At 29.2% G+C, this 20,718-nt stretch overlaps 1 protein-coding gene across 3 annotated transcripts in view; it reads right to left on the minus strand.

The window, feature by feature from the left end:
- Positions 1-20,718, minus strand: part of LOC111031982 (5-hydroxytryptamine receptor-like) — a 203,062-nt gene that overhangs the window by 61,709 nt on the left and 120,635 nt on the right. For 2 of the 3 annotated variants that reach the window (XM_022312135.1, XM_022312136.1), the window contains 2 exons: positions 12,023-12,549; positions 6,290-6,423 (listed from right to left, as the gene is read on the minus strand). In XM_022312135.1, the coding sequence (XP_022167827.1) occupies positions 6,290-6,423; positions 12,023-12,491 (603 nt within the window). In that variant the 5' untranslated portion in view covers positions 12,492-12,549. Of the gene's footprint in view, positions 1-6,289; positions 6,424-12,022; positions 12,550-17,458; positions 17,617-20,718 lie in introns of those variants that run through there. The other variant, XM_022312137.1, reaches the window with a different exon arrangement.

Raw genomic sequence — 20,718 nt, forward strand, 5'->3', positions numbered from 1 at the left:
TCAAAATGTGGTACATAGCTAAAGTGGTCTTAGTCCCAGTGTCGGCCTGGTACCTTAAGGGCCCCGGATGCATTTCTTCAGAAGGGCCCCCAAAAAATGTTTTTTCATAAAATTATTAAAAATGTACTTATAAGTAGTGTAAAATATTATACATTTTTAAAGGTACCATATACCTATAAAATTAAGCATCCATTAAGATTAAGTTAAGATTTAAGTTAGATTAATAATTTATTATTCTAAAAAATTTTTTACATATTGCATAATATAAATAATACCTTCTCACATGAACTTAATATTTTTTTTAATGTGATTCAAATTCAAAATTAATTGTGCATTTGATTTTCTTTGTATCAGTAATTTTTTTAGTTCACTAGATGAGTTAGCAATCGTATCAATCAACTCATCTGAGTCAATCAAAATATCCTTTTCAATGGACATTAGCATTAATGGTACATTGGTTATTCCGTCTGGAGGTCGAAAACTATCTACTATTTATGATAACAATAATCACTCACACAGATAACAAAAGTTATCACATAAATACATAATAATATTATTAATAATAATATTCATTATCCAATATTTATATTTCTGAGTACGATCGGGGGTGGGGGCCCCCCAACACAAATACGGCCGAGGGCCCCGGACGCGTTTGCGGCCCAGCGGCCATGGCCAGGCCGACACTGCTTAGTCCCCATTAAAAATATATTATATGACGATAAATTATGTGTTTTTTTATTTTTACATATCCGCACAAACATAGTATTTTCATTTTTTAATCGTTATTAAAAATCTGGAAATAGCTTATGGAAAAGCAAAATGCCATTTTTTGCAATGGTATTTACTCTGAAACCTATTTGGTGTATTTTTTCGCCATGCAGTGGTATTATATCAAACGCTGATTCAATATGCAATAATGGCATAATACAATATTACAGTTATTATTTCCAAACGGTATCGGTATCCCGAGTGGTATGTATACGCGTGTCGAATATGATACATATTAATATATTATACTAAGATAGATCGCTATTAATAATTTTGTATCACACGTGTACGAACGCAAAACAATTTGAAAACGACCCCCCCCCCACCCCTTACACACACAAGGATATTTTAGAAAACTTGTTGAGTAAACAACAACAACAATAATAATAATATGTCGTATAGGTACAACAGTCACTGTGGTCGTCGAGATACGAGCGAAATGTTGACAGAGAACCCTCGACGTGACGGGTAGTCATCGCAGAGACGTATTTGTTTATGAGCTCGCCATGCGTGTATGCGAGTGGGTCAGCCGTTTCGGCGGTTCGTTTTGTTAATTAAACCATTGTGCGAATTCGAGGTCGAAGAGATGACGCGAGAGGGTAATGCGGTACGGGTGGGCGAGAGAGGACAGCCGGGGAACGATTTTGAAAACTGCGAGTGGAGACACACGTACAATACGCCTCCGACGCCACCGTCGTGGCCGCCTCACCGTGCCATAGTATTATGCTTGCACCGCCCCTCTCCGCCACCGTAGAAAACATTGGCGCGGTGTAAGCGTTTACGAAAGTTGGTCGCTTTGTTGTTGCCATCAGCTTGATTAATGTGGTTTTATCACCGGCGAACTTCGGTGTGTCTGGCACCTCCCGCGGAGGAGGCGTATTGCGACCGAACGTTATTTTCATCGGCTTGGCTCCGCGGGGCTGGCCCGACAAACGTGGTAAACCCATGGCGACGAGCGCCTCGTCGGACTTTAGACTTTGGTTGAGCGAATTTCGATGCGGCGCTGAGAGAAGTTTCGCGTACCACATTATGTGTTTATGTGCATTATTTAACGGTGGTAAAACTTCTTTGACGATTTTTCAATCGGTTGTTATGATACTATTATTATAGGTATAAATAGTATGGTAACCTTTAGCTTCGCATTGCGTGCCGGACACAGTGGGTAGTGGGAACCACCGAAGTTTGAACTCAAACTCAAAGGCCTGCGTTTCCCCGATGCTACATAATTATGTGATATTAATAACATTATATAATATGTGATGGTTCATTTGCAAACTAAATGCGTCTCTTTAACTCTTTGTTTTATTTCATTTAAAAGGTTTTGCTTTAAAATCGCGTTTTGAATTATGACTGTAATGACATTTACCGTTAAATTAAACGGAACTTTAATGAACTTTCACATTTTATCTGCATTTTGGGTCAACTTAAATTTTATGAAATATTTAACGTTGCTAAATTATTTTTAAACAGACCATCTATATTGCAGTTTAAAGTTTACTCGTATCGAGTATAGTATGGAATGCTTATGTAGATTGAACACAATGTAATATTTTCGATTTGCTGTACTGGTTCAAAAAGTTTAAATTACTATAGTTTGTGCACTAATTAGTAATAATTACTTACGAGAAAAAAATTCCAAAGATAAACATAATTAATTTTGTTTTGTAATCAAATTGTTTTTATTCTTAAACTATGACACACCCGTGTTCAAATGAAGTGAATCTTATTATTTATTTAAAATATATATGTATATATATATATATATAAATGTATAACATTAATCAAAAATTCTTTAAGAAGTTTACGTTGAGACGAGCGAAGTCACACAACTCACAATTCCTTAAACAGATAACTTTTTACACTGTAATTTTCATTCTTTAAGAATAATAACTTTCCAAACCTTCTCCCAAATATATATGTATATAATTTAATATAATATTTATAAAAAAAGTTTTTCTCGTTAATCCACACAAAGAAATAAAGAGATAATATATGAAAATAAAACACTTGGATTTTTAAATTTATGTAACTAATTATATCTTCAACATATTTGCGCACTAGGTATATTTCATAATCTATTAACGAATGCAAATTAAATATTGTATTGTATTATTATATTTGAATTGTATTTACTTACCTACTATTTAATTTTTTATGGACAATATATCAGTATAACTTAATTTCCATGAGAAACACATAATCAAATTGTTTTCTTTGGAATAAATGGTAAAGACAAAGTAGATCTGGTAACATAGAAAGTAGACACCTCTATCGACACTCCAATACTATAAATTAGCTCATATTATGAGGATAAGAATTTAAAAAAAAGAAATACAACATATTCTAAACCTCAAATGGCAAAAACAATCATTAAACTCAATACAGAAAAATAACAACATTCTATGTTGATTTGAGAATTTTTAAGATATATTTAGACTGGACTCGCATTAAAATGATCTGTCCCCACTCGCACATACTTATACTTTTAACAATTAAGAAGTAGAGATAGACAGTTTGATTATTTACATTCGATTATTAGAATCAATAGACTGATTTTGACGGGACTTTCATTACAGACTTCCTTTAATCTCTGGAGTGTCACTGCCACGTATCATCACGATATCTCATCAGAGAGTTGGCCGTCAACAAAATGGCAGCGCTACCTTAAACTTCGTTTGTTTGTTAAATATAAATAAATCTATACGTCTGCTAAGAGATTGAGTAACAATACTTAGCCGTAATGAAAGTTCTGTTCTAATAGGACCTAGGTTGTCGCGACAATCTTCATGATTTCTACTGAGGTTCTATTTCATGAGCTGAGTATTGTTAACCAAATATAATAATAGGTTAGTAAAATAATACATTTTTTCGGATGTGAATAAATGTATAGAGTTACGTTTCAACTTTTACCGTTTTAAAATCAATTATTTGAATAATGATTGTTTTTTTAATAGATTAGTTTTTAAGCTACCTATGTATCTTAGTGACCGAGTTTTATCTAACATCTTTAATTTTTAAAACACTTCTGTCTGTTCCATTTACTTGATTTGTTATGTGCAATAATGAATATATCTAAACAGCTGGTGAAATTATATTATATGAGTATTTGACTACATAAGTTCAAATAATTTAACATTTAAATGCCCTGATAAATATGATTTTTCAGAGTAAAAAAAAATTGTTAAGTGTTGAGTAATATCATTTTTAAGAAGAAAATATTACAATTTTAAATTCATTAATTTTTGAGGGGTACATATTCACCAAAATATAGTTTTAAAAATACACTGCACGGAGGAAATGTAAAAGCTCTGTTAAACTTAAAGTCGAAACTTTTCAAATAAATGTCTAAATAAAATTTTAAGAGAAAAAGTTGAATAGCCATCACCGTTCCAAGTGTTATTTATGTAAAAAAAATGGTATGATGATATATATACCTATATTATTTACAATATACGTCATGTATGTATGCATTATTTATATTTATTTCTCAACATACGTATCTTTGAAGGAAATTTATCACGCATACGAGCAATGAGCGGTCTTTTATGCCACTACGCATAAGGCCATTGTCCTGGACTGGTGAAACTTTCCGAACTTGAGATATAGTTTGCGGGTGTACTTGACTCGAATACGTAATACATACAGCTTGGGGGATAATCATCTCCGTGGGTGTGACAAGAGTTACGATCAATGTATTACATCTTTCAAAGAAATTTTTATTTTATAAAAAAATAAAGGCGTCTACTGTTTTATCTGATGGATCATTCGGCTGTGGTGGTAGGTGGTGGCGGCGGCTAAAGAACGAACTCCGCAGGGCTTATATTATTCATCTAATACAACAGTAACTAGAATTGTCAATCAGATAGACTTCGTGATCCGAAATAACGTAGAAATTGCTTATATTGATCTCTGATTGATGGCCAACGAAAATGATTAAATTATCTTAATTCCTAGAAAACCTATTCTATATAATAAGTATTTCAAACATCTATTACTATTCACTAATAGTATCGACAAATCGTTTCTTAAATATTTTATAATTTATCAAAAATCATAAACTTTATTCTACAATTATAATTGTTAAACTAAATAATAATATATTTTGATGACCAAAATTTGTTCAAAATAGCAAACATCTAAATGTACAACATTATTAATAAATTGTCTTAATGCTTCTACCCCTAGTTGTGCATTTCGGTGGCCTATTAGGATGGGGGGGAGGGGAGTGGTGGTGTCGAGACATTTGAGGACCCTTCGTCTTCTACCCCCCAATCATGTCGATACCAGTCCAGTATATCTTAGTTCGTAGCGATACATACTTACATGATATAAACTTAAATCAAGTTGGTAAACACAAGCTTTTTATGGGCCTAATCAGTCACACTGCAACAATACTTTATATTAAAGAGTAACACTATGATGGTAATATACCAAGTGATGGCTATAAGTTAACTCAAGTGAAGCAATCAAAACGGGGAGATACTTGGTGCCCAAATAATAACATCAAATTGTCAGTTATATATAATTAGTATTATTATGTTTGTATGACTGTACATATTATGCCGTCGCCCTGATTGTCCACCTTTTAGTTACTTCAAAACTATTGCATAGATCAGATACTATATTATGTACTCTCAATATTATATTCTTACTTTACGTAGCATACTATATATTCATAGACCTCATTCTACTTGACAAGCAATGAGCTAACGAAAATCGTAACGACATAGAGGACGCTCGTTCTTTACTCGTTTACCAAATATGGATGGTAGTGCGGGGTAGAAGGGTAAAATATATAGATATAAAGATTATCGTGTTTTGTCGTCAAGACAGCCTGCATAACTGCAAACGAGATATTTGTACTCCTCTCGTAATGCTGTTGTTATACTGAGTTCTTTTCTGATGGTAGTATAAGGCCTATGACTATATTACATACTGCTTTTCATTTTTTTTTTTTTTTATAAGAAATATACCATCTGTACCCAGAGACACAATAAGAATATGGGCTAATTTACTTTTTTTTTTTTGCTTTTCATTTAAAATTTTTATTATTTAGTCATTTATTATTATTATTATTATTATTATTATTTATAATACCCAATTGTCGATATGATTGTATATTTTTATTTTATTTAAGTAGGCATAGTAACTAAATTTATACCTATACCTTAGTTTACTGAATATAAAAAATATTATGTTTATTTGTATTTTGTATTTTAAATTTATATGACTTACAACTATTATCTAATGAAATTGATCTACCAACCCTAAAAATAACAAAGCGCAACTGGTCTATGTTTTTTTAAATAATTGAGCTCATATTGGTACATGAAATGTTCATTAAACGCAATCGGTAACCTCCTGTGTTGTGAACCGTGGTTAAGTTTAATTTGGAATCAATTACTTTTACAAATCCTAATCAATAGTAAAAATGTAAAATACATATTCAAAATATATATTCAAATTTAAAACTTATTAAAATTGACAATAAATTAAATTTTGTGAATCATGCTGCACATACCTCATAAACAGCTCCTAAGGGCATGACTAAACATGCTACCATTAAATCGGCGACCGCTAACGAGACAATGAGATAGTTGGCCACGTTTTGTAAATTCCTCTCCAACAAAATTGCTGCAATCACCAACGCGTTACCTGCAAATATTATAATTGTGTAATTTTAATTTATTTCACATACAAGATATAAAGAACAATGCTGGTAGTTTTGGAATTTTATGATGTTTAACAATAGATATAATATTATAAATAATTTATTGCATTGCGTTTATGAATTCCATCTCGTATTTTACAGTTTTTAAACCTTTTGGTAAAAATAAAATAATAATAATGATTATTATTTTTTTAATAACAAACATAATGGCACGGGATTATTCCTGGAAATTAATTTTTCTCCTTGTGGTTAAATGCATTACCTATCTGTTTATAAGCCTATATTAGTAATATAAAGACAAAAAGCTGTGTAAAAATAGCATTATAAAAATATAAATCTACTACCAGTTTTATCAGTAGGTTTATACTTATAGACAAATTTAAAATTTATATAGACTTGAATTTGTATATTAGTTATTTAAGTTTATGTTGAATTGTGTTCAAAATATTAATTGTATACAAAATAAAAACATCCAGACACGAAATGGATCGTTACTGTTGCATATATTTAAATTTAACCATCGAGAAAAACAAATAATTACTCGATTCTGGAACGAGTGAATAATTAATTTAAATGTGAGTTAATATATTGTTATATTCGGCAGTGAGTACACGAATTTAATTAAAGATTTTGGCAATGTTACAAACTATTGAATGAAAACAAAAGTAGTTTTACTATCACTAGTAAATTAAAAAAAACCAATTATATTTATTTGTCCATTACAATTAATGCCTTGCATTTCTTGATAACAATAATAGCAATAATAAGTACAAATATCGACACTTTTCATGAAAAATAAAAATAGATGACCTGAGTCTGTGGATTTGTTTGCCGACAATTAAATCTTATTTTACGACACTAACATTATAGTATTGGTAATAGGTACTTATTTAAGCTACCTACTAAATGGTAGTATAAAGTGCAGGTAGTCGTAGAACGATTTAACAGCCGATCAATGCACTATTATAATAATAAGCAATACGACAATCCCATGAGCCTCAGATATTTGATAATACCTATAAGCACACAAATTACAATAATATATTTTACCGTGCGTAGATATTTTAGCACAAAGTGGCCTGAGCATAAATTTATTCGTATACCTACTTATACATTTCAATCGGATGTGATTTGTACTTATTTCCCCCATATTATAAATATCCTTTGACAATAATAAATTGTATAATAATGTAATTTCACATTGTCGAGACTCTAAAAAATAACATTTATTTTACATAATGTTTACATTTTGTTTTTAAATCGAATGAGAATCGCATTCTCAACGTTTATTTTTATCCATAAGCTCTTTTATTGTCTATACTACCTCTTTCGTCTGGTTAATCTTAACGTTTGTATTATGTTCATTTTATTTAGCCATTGCTACTTTCGCATATACATGAAAATAGTTTTTTTTTCATTTTTGGCCAATCGCTTAGCATATAAATTATCTTTCACAAATTGAAACAAAACGAAGAAAATAAATTAATATTATACTACAATGTCGAGGAAATGGTATAAAACATTAAACTACTTAATATTTTAAGTTTTACGTCATTGCACTGTATCTCATTCGGAATGTACAGTTTGGACTTTGAGCAGAACTATTAAAAACTATAAAATATGAATTTGAAAAGTCAAATTATAACTATTTTATTTCAAACAATTAGTTTTATTATTCTACTTTATTGTTTTTCGTAGTTTTCTTTTTAACAAACATATAATTTTTGTTGTAGGTATTTGTAAGAATTAACGTTCCTAATATTCAAAAGATATTGAATAATAAGGCCAATGAACTGAAGAGATTTACGATAATATACTCATCATAAGACTTTAATTTATGGAAGTATGATCCATTATATTCATTTATTAATTAATTTTTGCATTTTGATTACCTATACAATTTTCCTTATAATTACATTGTTTATCAACTAAAATAATAAATAATTAAAGTGTAAAAGATGAATATTTATGTATTATATTTTCTTCAGACGTTATAAATATTCAAACCCACTTAAGCCAATTCGATCAGATAGGCAAAGTTACTAGTATAAACAAAAAGTGTATATATTTTTTGTTGTTGACTCAAAATGGTAAAAACATTACATAGGTATGTTAGTTATCAAGTGTATAAACGTGTATAATAAAAAGTGACAACTAACTACCAATATCGATATATTATAAAAACGTATAAAAGCTATACCAGTATAATAATAATTTCAATGTAGTGTATATAAATAATTATAATTTTTTATAACAATTATAATTCAAAAAAGTTAACCAAAATAAAACAATAAATATTTCGGTATGAGATGATACGCTTAAAAACAATAGCACATTAAAATCATTATTATTTTTGGTAAATATAGTAGTTATAATATGAAGCTCTTTCCTCTGTGAAACAAAAACCATACACTTTGACAGTATTCTTATTGTAGTATTCTATAGTCACTACAGATAGTACTTGTGTTAGTAAAAAGTTGATAAGTACATGTGATGTTAAAGTAACCATGGGCATATTATAAATACGACCGAAAGGATCTCATAAAACTGTAGCTATTATATTATACGTGAAACAGCGAAAGCATATTTAACTACAGAGTTATAAGTATATCCAAAACGCTCATTGTGTTGTTAAATGCCGCATTTTAGATAAACCACCGAGAACAGCAAAATATGAAAGTGTCTTATTTACTGAAATATCATTTTTTGCGTTTCATTTTGCCAGTAGTATACAACAAAACCCGTGCTAACATCCCGCCATGATCTTATATACAACTATAACACTTTTATATTCTTTTATACTTTTTGATTATTAAAAATATGTTACATATAGCATTGTGTATAAATATCGCGTATATAATTATACTTCATTTTAATGAGTGTTGTGTACATGCACGGTTGTCAGCAATGTTTGAAAAAACCAATTGTATAATTTATCTAACCGTGGAATTCATATTTAAGCAAATCTCTTGTGTAAATAGATGCGACGATGGTAATATAAAAATAATATATTTTGTAATAGGTTCGTTATCTGAAAAATATTTTTTAAGTATTTAGTAATATGAAGGAAGAAATAATTAAACATTTTTAATATTTCTAATATTATATAAACTTAAAATGTTCCATTAATTTTGATAGATATTTGTTCAAATTTTTAGAATACCTACTGATATCCAAATATTTTGTGAAACGTTCGGATACAAAATGTATTTTGTTTAAAATAATTAATAAATATCTTATGGTTTAAGATTCTGATGTAAATGTTTGTGAAATTATGATCATCATAATCAATTTTTATTTTATTTTAAATTGAACTGTTATTTATACCATCTTAAAAGCATGAGCGATTGTCGAAGAGCAAAATTCACAATAGGCATTAGTTATTGAATGTTATAAATAAAGGAATATTAATAAGATAGTTCACAATATTATGGAATTGTTTTTTTTTTTTATTATTTAACTAATACGTCTGATACAAATACATGGAAAATAAAAATATATACGATTATAACTTTATCTTAATATTTATTAGTTTTTATATTTTGATTTATATCATTTTAAATAATTTATTATTTGATTGGTATGATAATAATCTACTTATTAGAACTTTAGTTATTACTCATAGGAGATTTGAAATTTAAATAACGTAATTATTCATCATGCAATTTTAAAAATAATATCTATTGTAAACATATTTTGTTTTTAAATTAAATTGTGTGTATTGATCTATGAATGAATAATTTTATAAAAACAATATTTACGTATATACAAGAATAAAAATATGTTTTTCTAATACATCCATCCCATTTTTAACTGAGTTACCTATTTGTGTTTTTATAAACTCTAAACGTGGTACATATTGAATTTTTTTCAGGAAGGAGTTTTTAAATAACTTATGAATGGAAACGTTTTTACGTTATTTTCATTCCTTCAGATCTTCTTTTGCCATTACCTACGCTAGTAACCATTACGCTTCAAAACGCTCGCAACGCTGTTGATTTCATTACACAAGCGGTTTATGCCATTAGTCTGGTGTTTTTTTTTTACCTTGTGTGCGTGGTTAAAATCAGGTAACTAAAAATACATATACGTTTATGTGAGTTGAAATGTCATAAAAAAAAAATAAAAAAAACCATTACTGGCCAAAAAAAAGAAATTTTTAAAATATGAAAGCACATCAGTACGTACCAGTGCACTTATGGTACTGTTTTAGTAATAGTTTTTGTTTATAAAAATGCCGGAAACTGTTTGATTGTAATGTTAAAATTTTAAAAAAAGGCGTAGCACAAATGTAATTTTTAAATTTAACGTTCAACTATTTGATTGACGTAGGTAATCGGTGTAAGTGCTGAAGAGCTGGTATTATGGTTGCATTAAAACGTAACGAAAAAGGTAGAAATAAAACCAGCCACCTACCTACTGTAAAAATACGAAATTAAAAAATAAACAAATAACTGAGTTTTAATATTCTAATGAATGTTTTGTTGAAATACAGGTGGTGCCAACCTGATCGGAATAATTACGACGGAATCGATTTATTCGATGTAGTATGAAAAACAAAACAATGTACTCTCCTAACAATAGGATAATACGTGGGATGCGATGACGGGTAATCGTTACCTAGATCGATAATTGGTTGTAATATGGTGAAAAATGCTTATGATGAAAAATAAAATGGTTTTTCTGGCCATTGTTGTCCGTGGGCTTTCAGATACTACCGCGGATATTGGTGTGTTGTTTTAAATCGATTATCATGAAACAAAATTTGTTGAACTTAAAGACATTTAATGTGAACGATTTTTATAAATATGATGCTTTTACCTCTTCTCGTTCACAAAATATCATAATCACTGTAAAATTGAAGTTCAACAGTCACGAAAATAATATATTATATGGAAATTATTCCTCAGTGTAACGGGTATGACCTACAGTATAATATTATAATAAGAAAATATTAGTTTTAAATAGTCAAATGTAGTTGATCAGAAGAACGAAAATATTTGTACATAAATTGTTGTATGCCGTAGGTACCTATGTTTCAGAAATTCAATTCTCAAACCCATCAGAATTTATGAGTGAAACTCGATTTCGAAGTACCTACTTACCCAACGTTCATTTTAAGTTCATCTTTATAATACCATTATCACGTATCAAAATAACCCGAATAATATTGCACCCGTCCATTTGTCTAATACAATTTATTTCAAGAGAACGATGTACATGACTCGTAATAATTTGAGTATAAAACAACCCTGCAAAGTGTGCGAACCAACACCACTCGGTATCTACGTGTTTACATAATAAAAGGGCGATTTTTTTTTTCATCACCTGTAGTGGAGTTATATTTTGATGTTATAGATAACATAAAGTATGTCATTTTAATCTATATAGATATTTGACTATTTTCGTTTACATTGTTATAATGTGAAATATTCAAAAGCATTATGTTTAATGAAAAAAAAATCTGTTTGAGAAATTATCTGTACAATTATCTACTATGCTGGCTGGCGATGCAAATGTGCTATACCGACTTGGAGAAGTACAGTTGTACCAACGCGCAGCCACCAATATCGATTGACTCACCACAAATGGTCGTCAGAATCATCGCACCCAGTATTATGCCGATGGAAATGACGAATATGTAGTTGGTGAGGTCTTCTACTTCGGCGCCAAGTGTGTGATTGTACGAACCGTTCAGAAACGGTTCCACGCCTGCCGTCGCGTTGGCCAGGACGGCGGCTGCTGACGAACCGTTTTCGGCTCCGTAGTAGTAGCCGCCGGCACCGGAACCGCCGTCACCGATGGCCACCGACCGGACGGGCCGCCGGAAGTAGTCGCCAAATCGGTCACCCGGGGCAGACAACCGGCCGGACGCCGCTGTGGCCGGGTAATATTCAGCGGCACCGTCGCCGCCACTGCCACTGTCACCGCCGCCACTGTCGCCACTGACCACGTCACCACCGCAGTAGAACGTTATCGCGTCGGCCGCCACCCGCAGCACACAGCCCTGGCTTCTACTGCCGGTGGCCGCGAGTGCTCCGAGCAGGGCCATATGATACTCGTTGCGGGCTTGAGGACAGGCCGCAGGATCAAAATTCGTCGAAGCCCGTCTGAAAAAAAACGATAAAAGCAACGATTTAACATTAAAATGATCAGGGCTGAATTAATGTGGGGAGGGAACACAACGGTCAAGTGACTGTATGTTTTAAGTGGTGGAAAATCATCTTAACCGGAGAAAAATAGATGATTGGTTTTTTTTTTCTGTTACTGTTAGTTGAAAGAATTTAATAAAATAGAAAAATATCACAGTCTCGTCATCATTTTACCTATTTTAAGGAATACTTTTATACCTATTGTACACAAAACAGTATTAGGTATATGTCAATCATAGTGCCGCAGCAATAGTTTAATACTTTTGGACCTAAATAATTAATACAATATAACCACTAATAAAGATAACGTGTGTTTCAAACACTCTATGATAATACCTATAAGGTTGCATAGTTAGGAACTACAAAATTAAAACCACATTGACGTGACATTCTGTTACCTTCCTACATGATACTTATGAACCGTAATTTTAAAATTTTTTTCTAGCAACTTTTCAAGAGTATTATAACAAGCTTACCAAAAGTGAATGAACTTTATTACATATTTTCGTAATATACATTTTTTAAGCGGAAAAGTTTTTTTTTTGTACAGTTCTGAATAATTTTATTTAGTTTACTATAGGTACTTTTTTTATCAGTACAATAATCAATAACCGGACATTATAGTATCAATATTATTAGTTTTCCACAGAAATTAGCGTTTAAATATCTAAAACATTTTTGTGAATATTGTTTTTCTAATTTATTCAATAACTATAAAGTTATTTCGTTTTATCGAAATAGGTATTAGCTATATCTATGTACGAACAATATCGAATAGATATACTGTGCCATTGCAATGCGGCTTGGAGGTAATTAATCTTGATTGTTTTGCTGTGTGTGTGTATGTGTGTGTGTTTGAGTGATTTAATTATGCCCCATGAAATCGTTTCTGAAACGTTCCGAGTATGATTTGATATGAGAATATGATTAACTAAATCCTAAAACAGTAATTCATAATATTAAAATTAATTCAATTAAATATTAAAACGTACAACGTATTGGTATCAAAGTAAATTACAGGAATACGGACACAACTACAACTATTAATTGTTATTATGTAGGATGTAAAAAAAAAAACGTCAACAAATAAATTAACCATACTATCGATTGAATTGTTATTGCAGTGACCTTCATAATTAAATCATCAAACTTTGATGGATACAATATATGTACCATCGACTAGATATGTATGTCAATACTATTCACGGAATTTAATATAAATATATGCATATAATTACGTCCCGTTAAGTGAAATACTAGGAATAAAATTAACGTCAGTACAATGTACTATTATTGTACGGTACATAATAATATATTATGTATATAATATTTGTGGTCAGTATATTTGAACAATGCCGATACAGTTAGAGGCCATGAAATAAGATAGTGTTTTAATACAAAAAACATTTTATTGATTTTGGATTTAACTTTATAAACAATTTCAATTAAACTAAATCACTTTTTTTTTACTTTGACCGAGAGAAATACACTTTATTCAAGTTATACGGACATAGGTGTCCTCAGTTATAGTTATGGAATTCTTTTTGCTCACAAACATTTTATTTATTTCTTTAGTTAGTTAATTGTATAATATATCTTACACAATATATAGGTACTATATAGGTATAAAGTCTGTATTTATTGGTGTATTTCAAACGTCCGGTTATTAGAGATTATATAAATACCAAAAATATTTTCATAATACACAACAAAGTCTATACATTATTTTAAAAAAAATGAATTTATACTCGAATGCATACTATTAAAAATATTTTATACCTGTTTTCTATATTGTGTGAAACGCTAAGTAAAAATCTACTACAATGCCTAAGTGAAAGTTCCTATACAATAAGACATACACCATTCAATTCTTCAAAATTATATTGGTAATAATTGTTATGTTGTGTTATTATTTTGGCGTCAAATTTAATTTTGACATAAAATACAATACATTGTTGTAGTGGTACTATTAGGGTGTTGCAATTTGCATTTGCAACACCAAAAACATACAAATTATACGGTTTGGTTTATTTGGACTATGATAGTTAAAAACTACTTAGTAATATTTATACTCAGTTGAGAATTATTTTTAGCTTTGAATTCAATAATATTTCGTTGAACATTAAAAAAAAACCCTTTAATTAACTCTGTATACACATTTTTGCATTAGACGATTGAGGCCATTGAAGGACAGAAGCGGATGACTGAGTATTCACCGTAACATAAAAAAAGTCAGCAACACCAAAAATGCAAACCGAATTACGCCTACAGCACTGTTACACAATATTAGCTTTAATTTTACTAACGAATTCCGATTTAAAATATTATGGTATTGAATACTGCTATACCTAATCCATTTAATGACTATAGTGACCTCTGGTTTATTGACCATAGTGAGTGTTAAATTTAACTATTTAGGTTTTTAGGATCCGGCGATAGTATGACTACCCGCATTATACATTGTTAGCAATTAGTTCATCATACTATTAAAATGTAGCTTTTCAGCTATATATGTTATAATTATTATCATTTGTTTATAAAAAAATGTTTTTGAAAAATTGCTGAAATGATGTATTATAAATTGTAGTCAACGTTAGTATAAATATAAATCATAAAATATAAGATTCTGTAAACAGAAATATAGACAGAATGCAGGAACCGGGTGTTAGATATTCATCCTATTTAATTGAAATCAGAAAATAACTGCGTATTATACCAATCGTCTATTAGTTTTTTATCATACGAAATTATTCTGTCATTACAATGTTTTTAATCAGTTTAACTCAGTACTGTTTTAAAATATTTTTCCTAAAATTAACGAGGAATGTTGTATCACTTTCGGTACTACGCAAATTAATTTATTATATGGGACAGTTATGAATAAATAATATCAAATGCATAACTTAGTATTTATTCTCATAACAAATGAAATACGATAATATTAAAAAAATCGTAAAATTGAATTTAATATTTTAATATAATATCTTGGTATGCAGAATAATTTAGTCTTTATTTTAAATATATGATTTTTCAGTACCAACCTAGTTCAAAGGTGTTTAGGCTATAACACATATAATTTAAATATGATGCCATACACTCGTAACTCATAAGAACATTGGTATATGGCATCAAAGAGGAGCTTCCACAATACTCATGTTTATACTATTATAAGACCATAAAATTTGTCGTGACTGTAGAATCCGTTGTCTCCGTCTTACAAACGTATAGCAGTGTAAATTGTAAGTTCTGAATAATAAATTTAACTCTGTTATGTTTGATATTAGAGTCAACTAACTTATGATCAAAATTAATAGTAAGAATATCATCTAGTGATTTTCGTAGGTTTTTTTAATGTTTTATTTAAAGCAAGTTATGATTATTTTCCAATATTTTAAATAGTTTGCACAATGCAAGTGGTTTATGTAAAAAGCGTCCTCTTAATAAATGTCCTAAACAATTTTATCTTTAGATTTTTCAGAATAAATACTGCTGGATATCTGAAATATAAATTGATTAATTGCAAAACTAAAATAAAAAAGCGTTTAATAAGTGTATAATAATAATTCATACGTCATATTAAAATAATTTTGGGTATTACAGTTGACCCAATTCCAATTGGAATTCACAAATTTGAATGGATAGTAGATGCTTTATACTTTATTATAATTTGAAGTTTCTAATGGCGTTAGGTTATAATATTATGTCGGATAAATCTTAAATTATAAAAATTAACCAAGTATTCAAGTTATAACTTGAATAATTGAAAACAATAATTATTATGTTATACATAATGAGTAAGTACACATGTAAAGGCATAAATCATTGAATGCTTATGAGATATAAATGTTGGCATACATAAATAAATATATTCTATATATAGGTACACGATTCTGTGTATAATGATATTCGAATGACCAGAATAGTTAATGGTCCAGTCGACTGAACTGAGATTACCTAAAATCCAAACAATGCGCAACATGTTGCCAATCGATCCTTCAAAATTCTGCGTTCGTAAGATGAAAAAAAAAGGGGAAACCAACCCAAAGATTAATCGAATTGCTAGTGTAACACGAAACTTGCTGAAAACCTAACTTGCCATTTGGTGCCAAAAGCGGTTCTGTGTAAAAACAGATAAACTCTTGTGTCCGATACATTCCCATTTTGGTAATTATTGTTCGCCATCTGATCGGATAAAAACTACCAGGCCACATAGTACCTATATAGGCATTTTTGATCGAGATGAGGATGTGACCACACATTTTCCTTGAAAGGCTGGTTAAATTGCACGGATATGACTTATTCCAGATAAGTGGACCGTGAACAACACTTATATGATACAATGATAAAATAATAGTTTTATTTAATGGTTGTTTGAATTATAGAACCTAATAAGTATTGACTAGCAGTCGCCAGTCATGATGCGAATATACTTACTTTTCATTCTAAAAACAAGTTTTGATAAAAATTAAAACATGTTTGTTTTGTATAATTAAAATATATAATGCAACATTGAAACCTATCATCGTAGATTAAACAATCATTATGTATTATTTCGACATAACGATCCTATCAGAATTGTTGTGATATTAAAGTGTTTAAGTCTATAAAAAGTGTTTGTCAAAAACTTTTCATCAGAATAAACTACAATATAATATTATTTCGATGATTATTTTAGTTTATCCATAATGACTGTATACCTATTAAATGTTTCGAAATATGTTTATTATATTATGCACCTAAACACATACTTAATGATATTTGTTTGAGTTTTTTTTTTCTTATTAATAATCCTAGACATATAATGATATTCTAAAGCAACTATCATATATTTTACTGATATTTTTTTTATTTTATAACTTTTACTTACACGGATTTAGTTGCTCTCGTAGTCCCGAATTTTTCCGTATTAAAACTATGAGTAGTGGTTCTTCTGAAATTCAAAATTACGCTTATAATACACTTTAGTGGATTACTATTTCAAGAACATTCTAATACCGAATAATACGAATGGCATAAATTAATTGAAAGCATTTCGATTTCTCGGTAATATTTTAATAAAGACCTTAGGCTATTTATAGTTAAACATGGACCACAATAAGAGGGGGTAGATGAAGAATAAAAATAGTAATCATATAAACGTTTAATACTGTAACTATAATTAACCGATAATTATTAGTAAGTGTATAATATTTAAATTAAAACGAGAAAACTAAAAAACTATGTTTTAGTTCACATGATTTGAAACATTTACCTAATATATCTTGTAATTATAAACAATAAAAAATCGTACTTAATATATTTTAAGTTAGGAGTGTATTTAACAACTTTCAATCAAACAAAATACACTGTTTGTGTAAATATTTTTTTTATTCTGTGGCTTCTAACTATAGTTATATAATATCCAACGGAGTACCAAAAGCTGTTGAGTGTTATAATTGAATCTGTTATTTATGGTGAGCATATGCAAATTAATAAATCCACCTGGTATAAATATGTATTGCGTGTATAATATATAACTGTTTCCTTGCCTTTATATTCTAAACTTCAACAAATTTTCGTATTACGTATAAATAGATATTGAATTGCTTGTCAAAAAATGAACATTTATATCCGTCAATATTCTTAGGATATAATCGCATAAGAGTGTTTGAAACTTTTAAATTGTTTTATCATATACACAATACATAGGAAGGTAATATAAAACTTATAGCTATTGTAAAAAATTAAGTGTATTATTTGGAAATAGACAGTTTATAAAAGTATAACATAAAATCATAATATAAAATAATAATAATGAAAACAATAATAAATACAATTTTACCAATAAAATAAATGCACACTACTATGTAATTCCACTACTGAAGATTAGTGGAATTAATTTATCCAGTAATAAAATGATTTTATACAAACACATAATGTATAAACCACTTAGATAATTCAAATAAAACTATAATCAATATTTATGTTACCATAAAAAGGTTAGAGCAATTTTTAAATATTAAAAATTGACTTTATATTTGTACCGCAATAACGACCAAATTTAGAAACAGTTCTTGTGTGACAAGTACTTACATAATATTTTATTTAAAACCACACAACATTATACTATTTTGTAAACAGTTAATTTACCATGGTCCATGAGTTATGTTTAATACTGAAGATAAAAAATTTAATTCCATGACATGAGCTACTAATTTGAAATACAACTATCATAAAAAGTTTGTTTAAATTAAGAAAAAATAATATGTAGTCTCGAGTATCATAAAATATTGCTCGGATCGTTTGAATTGCTATTTGCTTATACAATGTTGCATGGTTTTCCGGAGACGGTGGAAGGTGCAAAAAAGCAATTACTCGGCTACGTCCCGGTTTTATTGCTTGGCGAAAATTTAAATATTATGAATGCATTAGAGAAATTTAAATATGATAACCAGAGGTGGACTTCAGGTGATGAGACCCCTATGTTTACACCTAACTGAACCCAATGGAATTACGACCAACAGGCACGCCAATGTCCAGCTTTAAACATTTATTTATGCAAACTCACCTCTCATCCAATATCATACACACGCACACAACTACAAGGTCAGAAAAAAAATAGGATAAAGGGCTGTTTTTAAAAATTAAGTAGTTTTAATATATGCAAAGTGTAAGAGTTATAAAAGGTTATAAAAACATTATATATGTATAAAAAAAAAAATAATAATTTCTTTCGCATGTTGTATAAATAAAATTGGTGTTATGAAGTTTTTTTATAGCATATCCTATTACTTTGACAGATTGACTATAACCTTCTTTTTTTGTACAAAATGTATAATGCATATCAAAATTAATAAAACATTAAGTTGTGCATTTAATTTTATTCAAAGTATTATAATTTAGTATTTACAAGAGATCACACACTGCGGTTATTAGAAAAATTATGCAATGTGTTTACATTTTATAGTACATAGTCATAATAATTGATTGTACTGTAATTACATGATGATAGAAATAGTTCTTGGTTAATGGTTATAATTGTATAATATTATATAGGTAACAATAATCAATTATTGTTCATTCCGTTCAAACCAAATCAAATAATAACACGTTTTGTTGGTACAATAATTATACCTTGAATGGTATATATTATTATGTACATAATATTATTAATAAATTGTTATAAGAAAACAACTAACAGGTGTAATTACGAATATAATGGTTTTGTTATGTAAGAAAATATAATAGGTATTTGAATCTACGAAAAGAAAACTATTTCCTACTCTCCTAGTAGGGACATTACTATCAATATATCTAATTAGTTTTCTTTATTCCATCTGAGTATACTGAGATATTGCCACAAGGTATTTGTATATTAACCATAATAATTAAAATATTATAGAAATATTTATTCTCTTATACAGAATATAGCACGAGTCATAAAATATTTTTGTCAATTTATCAAAGTTGCTACCCAAAAAATACAATGTAAAAAATAATTAATAGTTAATAATAATAAGTAAATATTGTGGTCAATGGTCATTCTAGACTATATTATGGAAATTAATAAAGAACAGTTTTCTCACTCCAAGCTCAACTTGTGAGGTCTTATAATTATGTTGTTATAGATTTAATTATCAATGGTGTTATAAGTTGTGAACTGATTTTTCTTAGTTGTAAAAATTATATTATCCATTTTATATGCACATAATATGGGTACCTCATGTAATAATTTTTTATTTACCTAATCGATTATGTTGTTTTATTAATAATAATAATAATACATATTACCAACCACAATAGCTTTAAAATCGATTTCAACGATAAAATTGTTTTTTTTTTGTTTTCCACCGTCTCGGTTTAAAGAGTTAGAGGATGAAGCATGAAGATAATCTATAAATGGGAGTAGAAACACTGATGGATATTTGTTGCAATACTTAGTTATGATTAATTATATGCGTATTGCCGTATCGGAGGAACAGTGTCACTATGATAATTTGTAGCGAAACCAAGTATGGAAGTACAAAGCGGAAATAGTAATGAAAATCTGTTTTGCGATTATATGCGATTGTGATTATGGACAGTGTACAATGTACATGTTTCCCCAGTACCAGGCACGTTACATTATGTATTTGTGTTTGATAATTA

The sequence above is a fragment of the Myzus persicae genome, unplaced genomic scaffold, assembly GCF_001856785.1.
Source record: "Myzus persicae strain clone G006 unplaced genomic scaffold, MPER_G0061.0, whole genome shotgun sequence".
NCBI lineage: Eukaryota > Metazoa > Arthropoda > Insecta > Hemiptera > Aphididae > Myzus > Myzus persicae.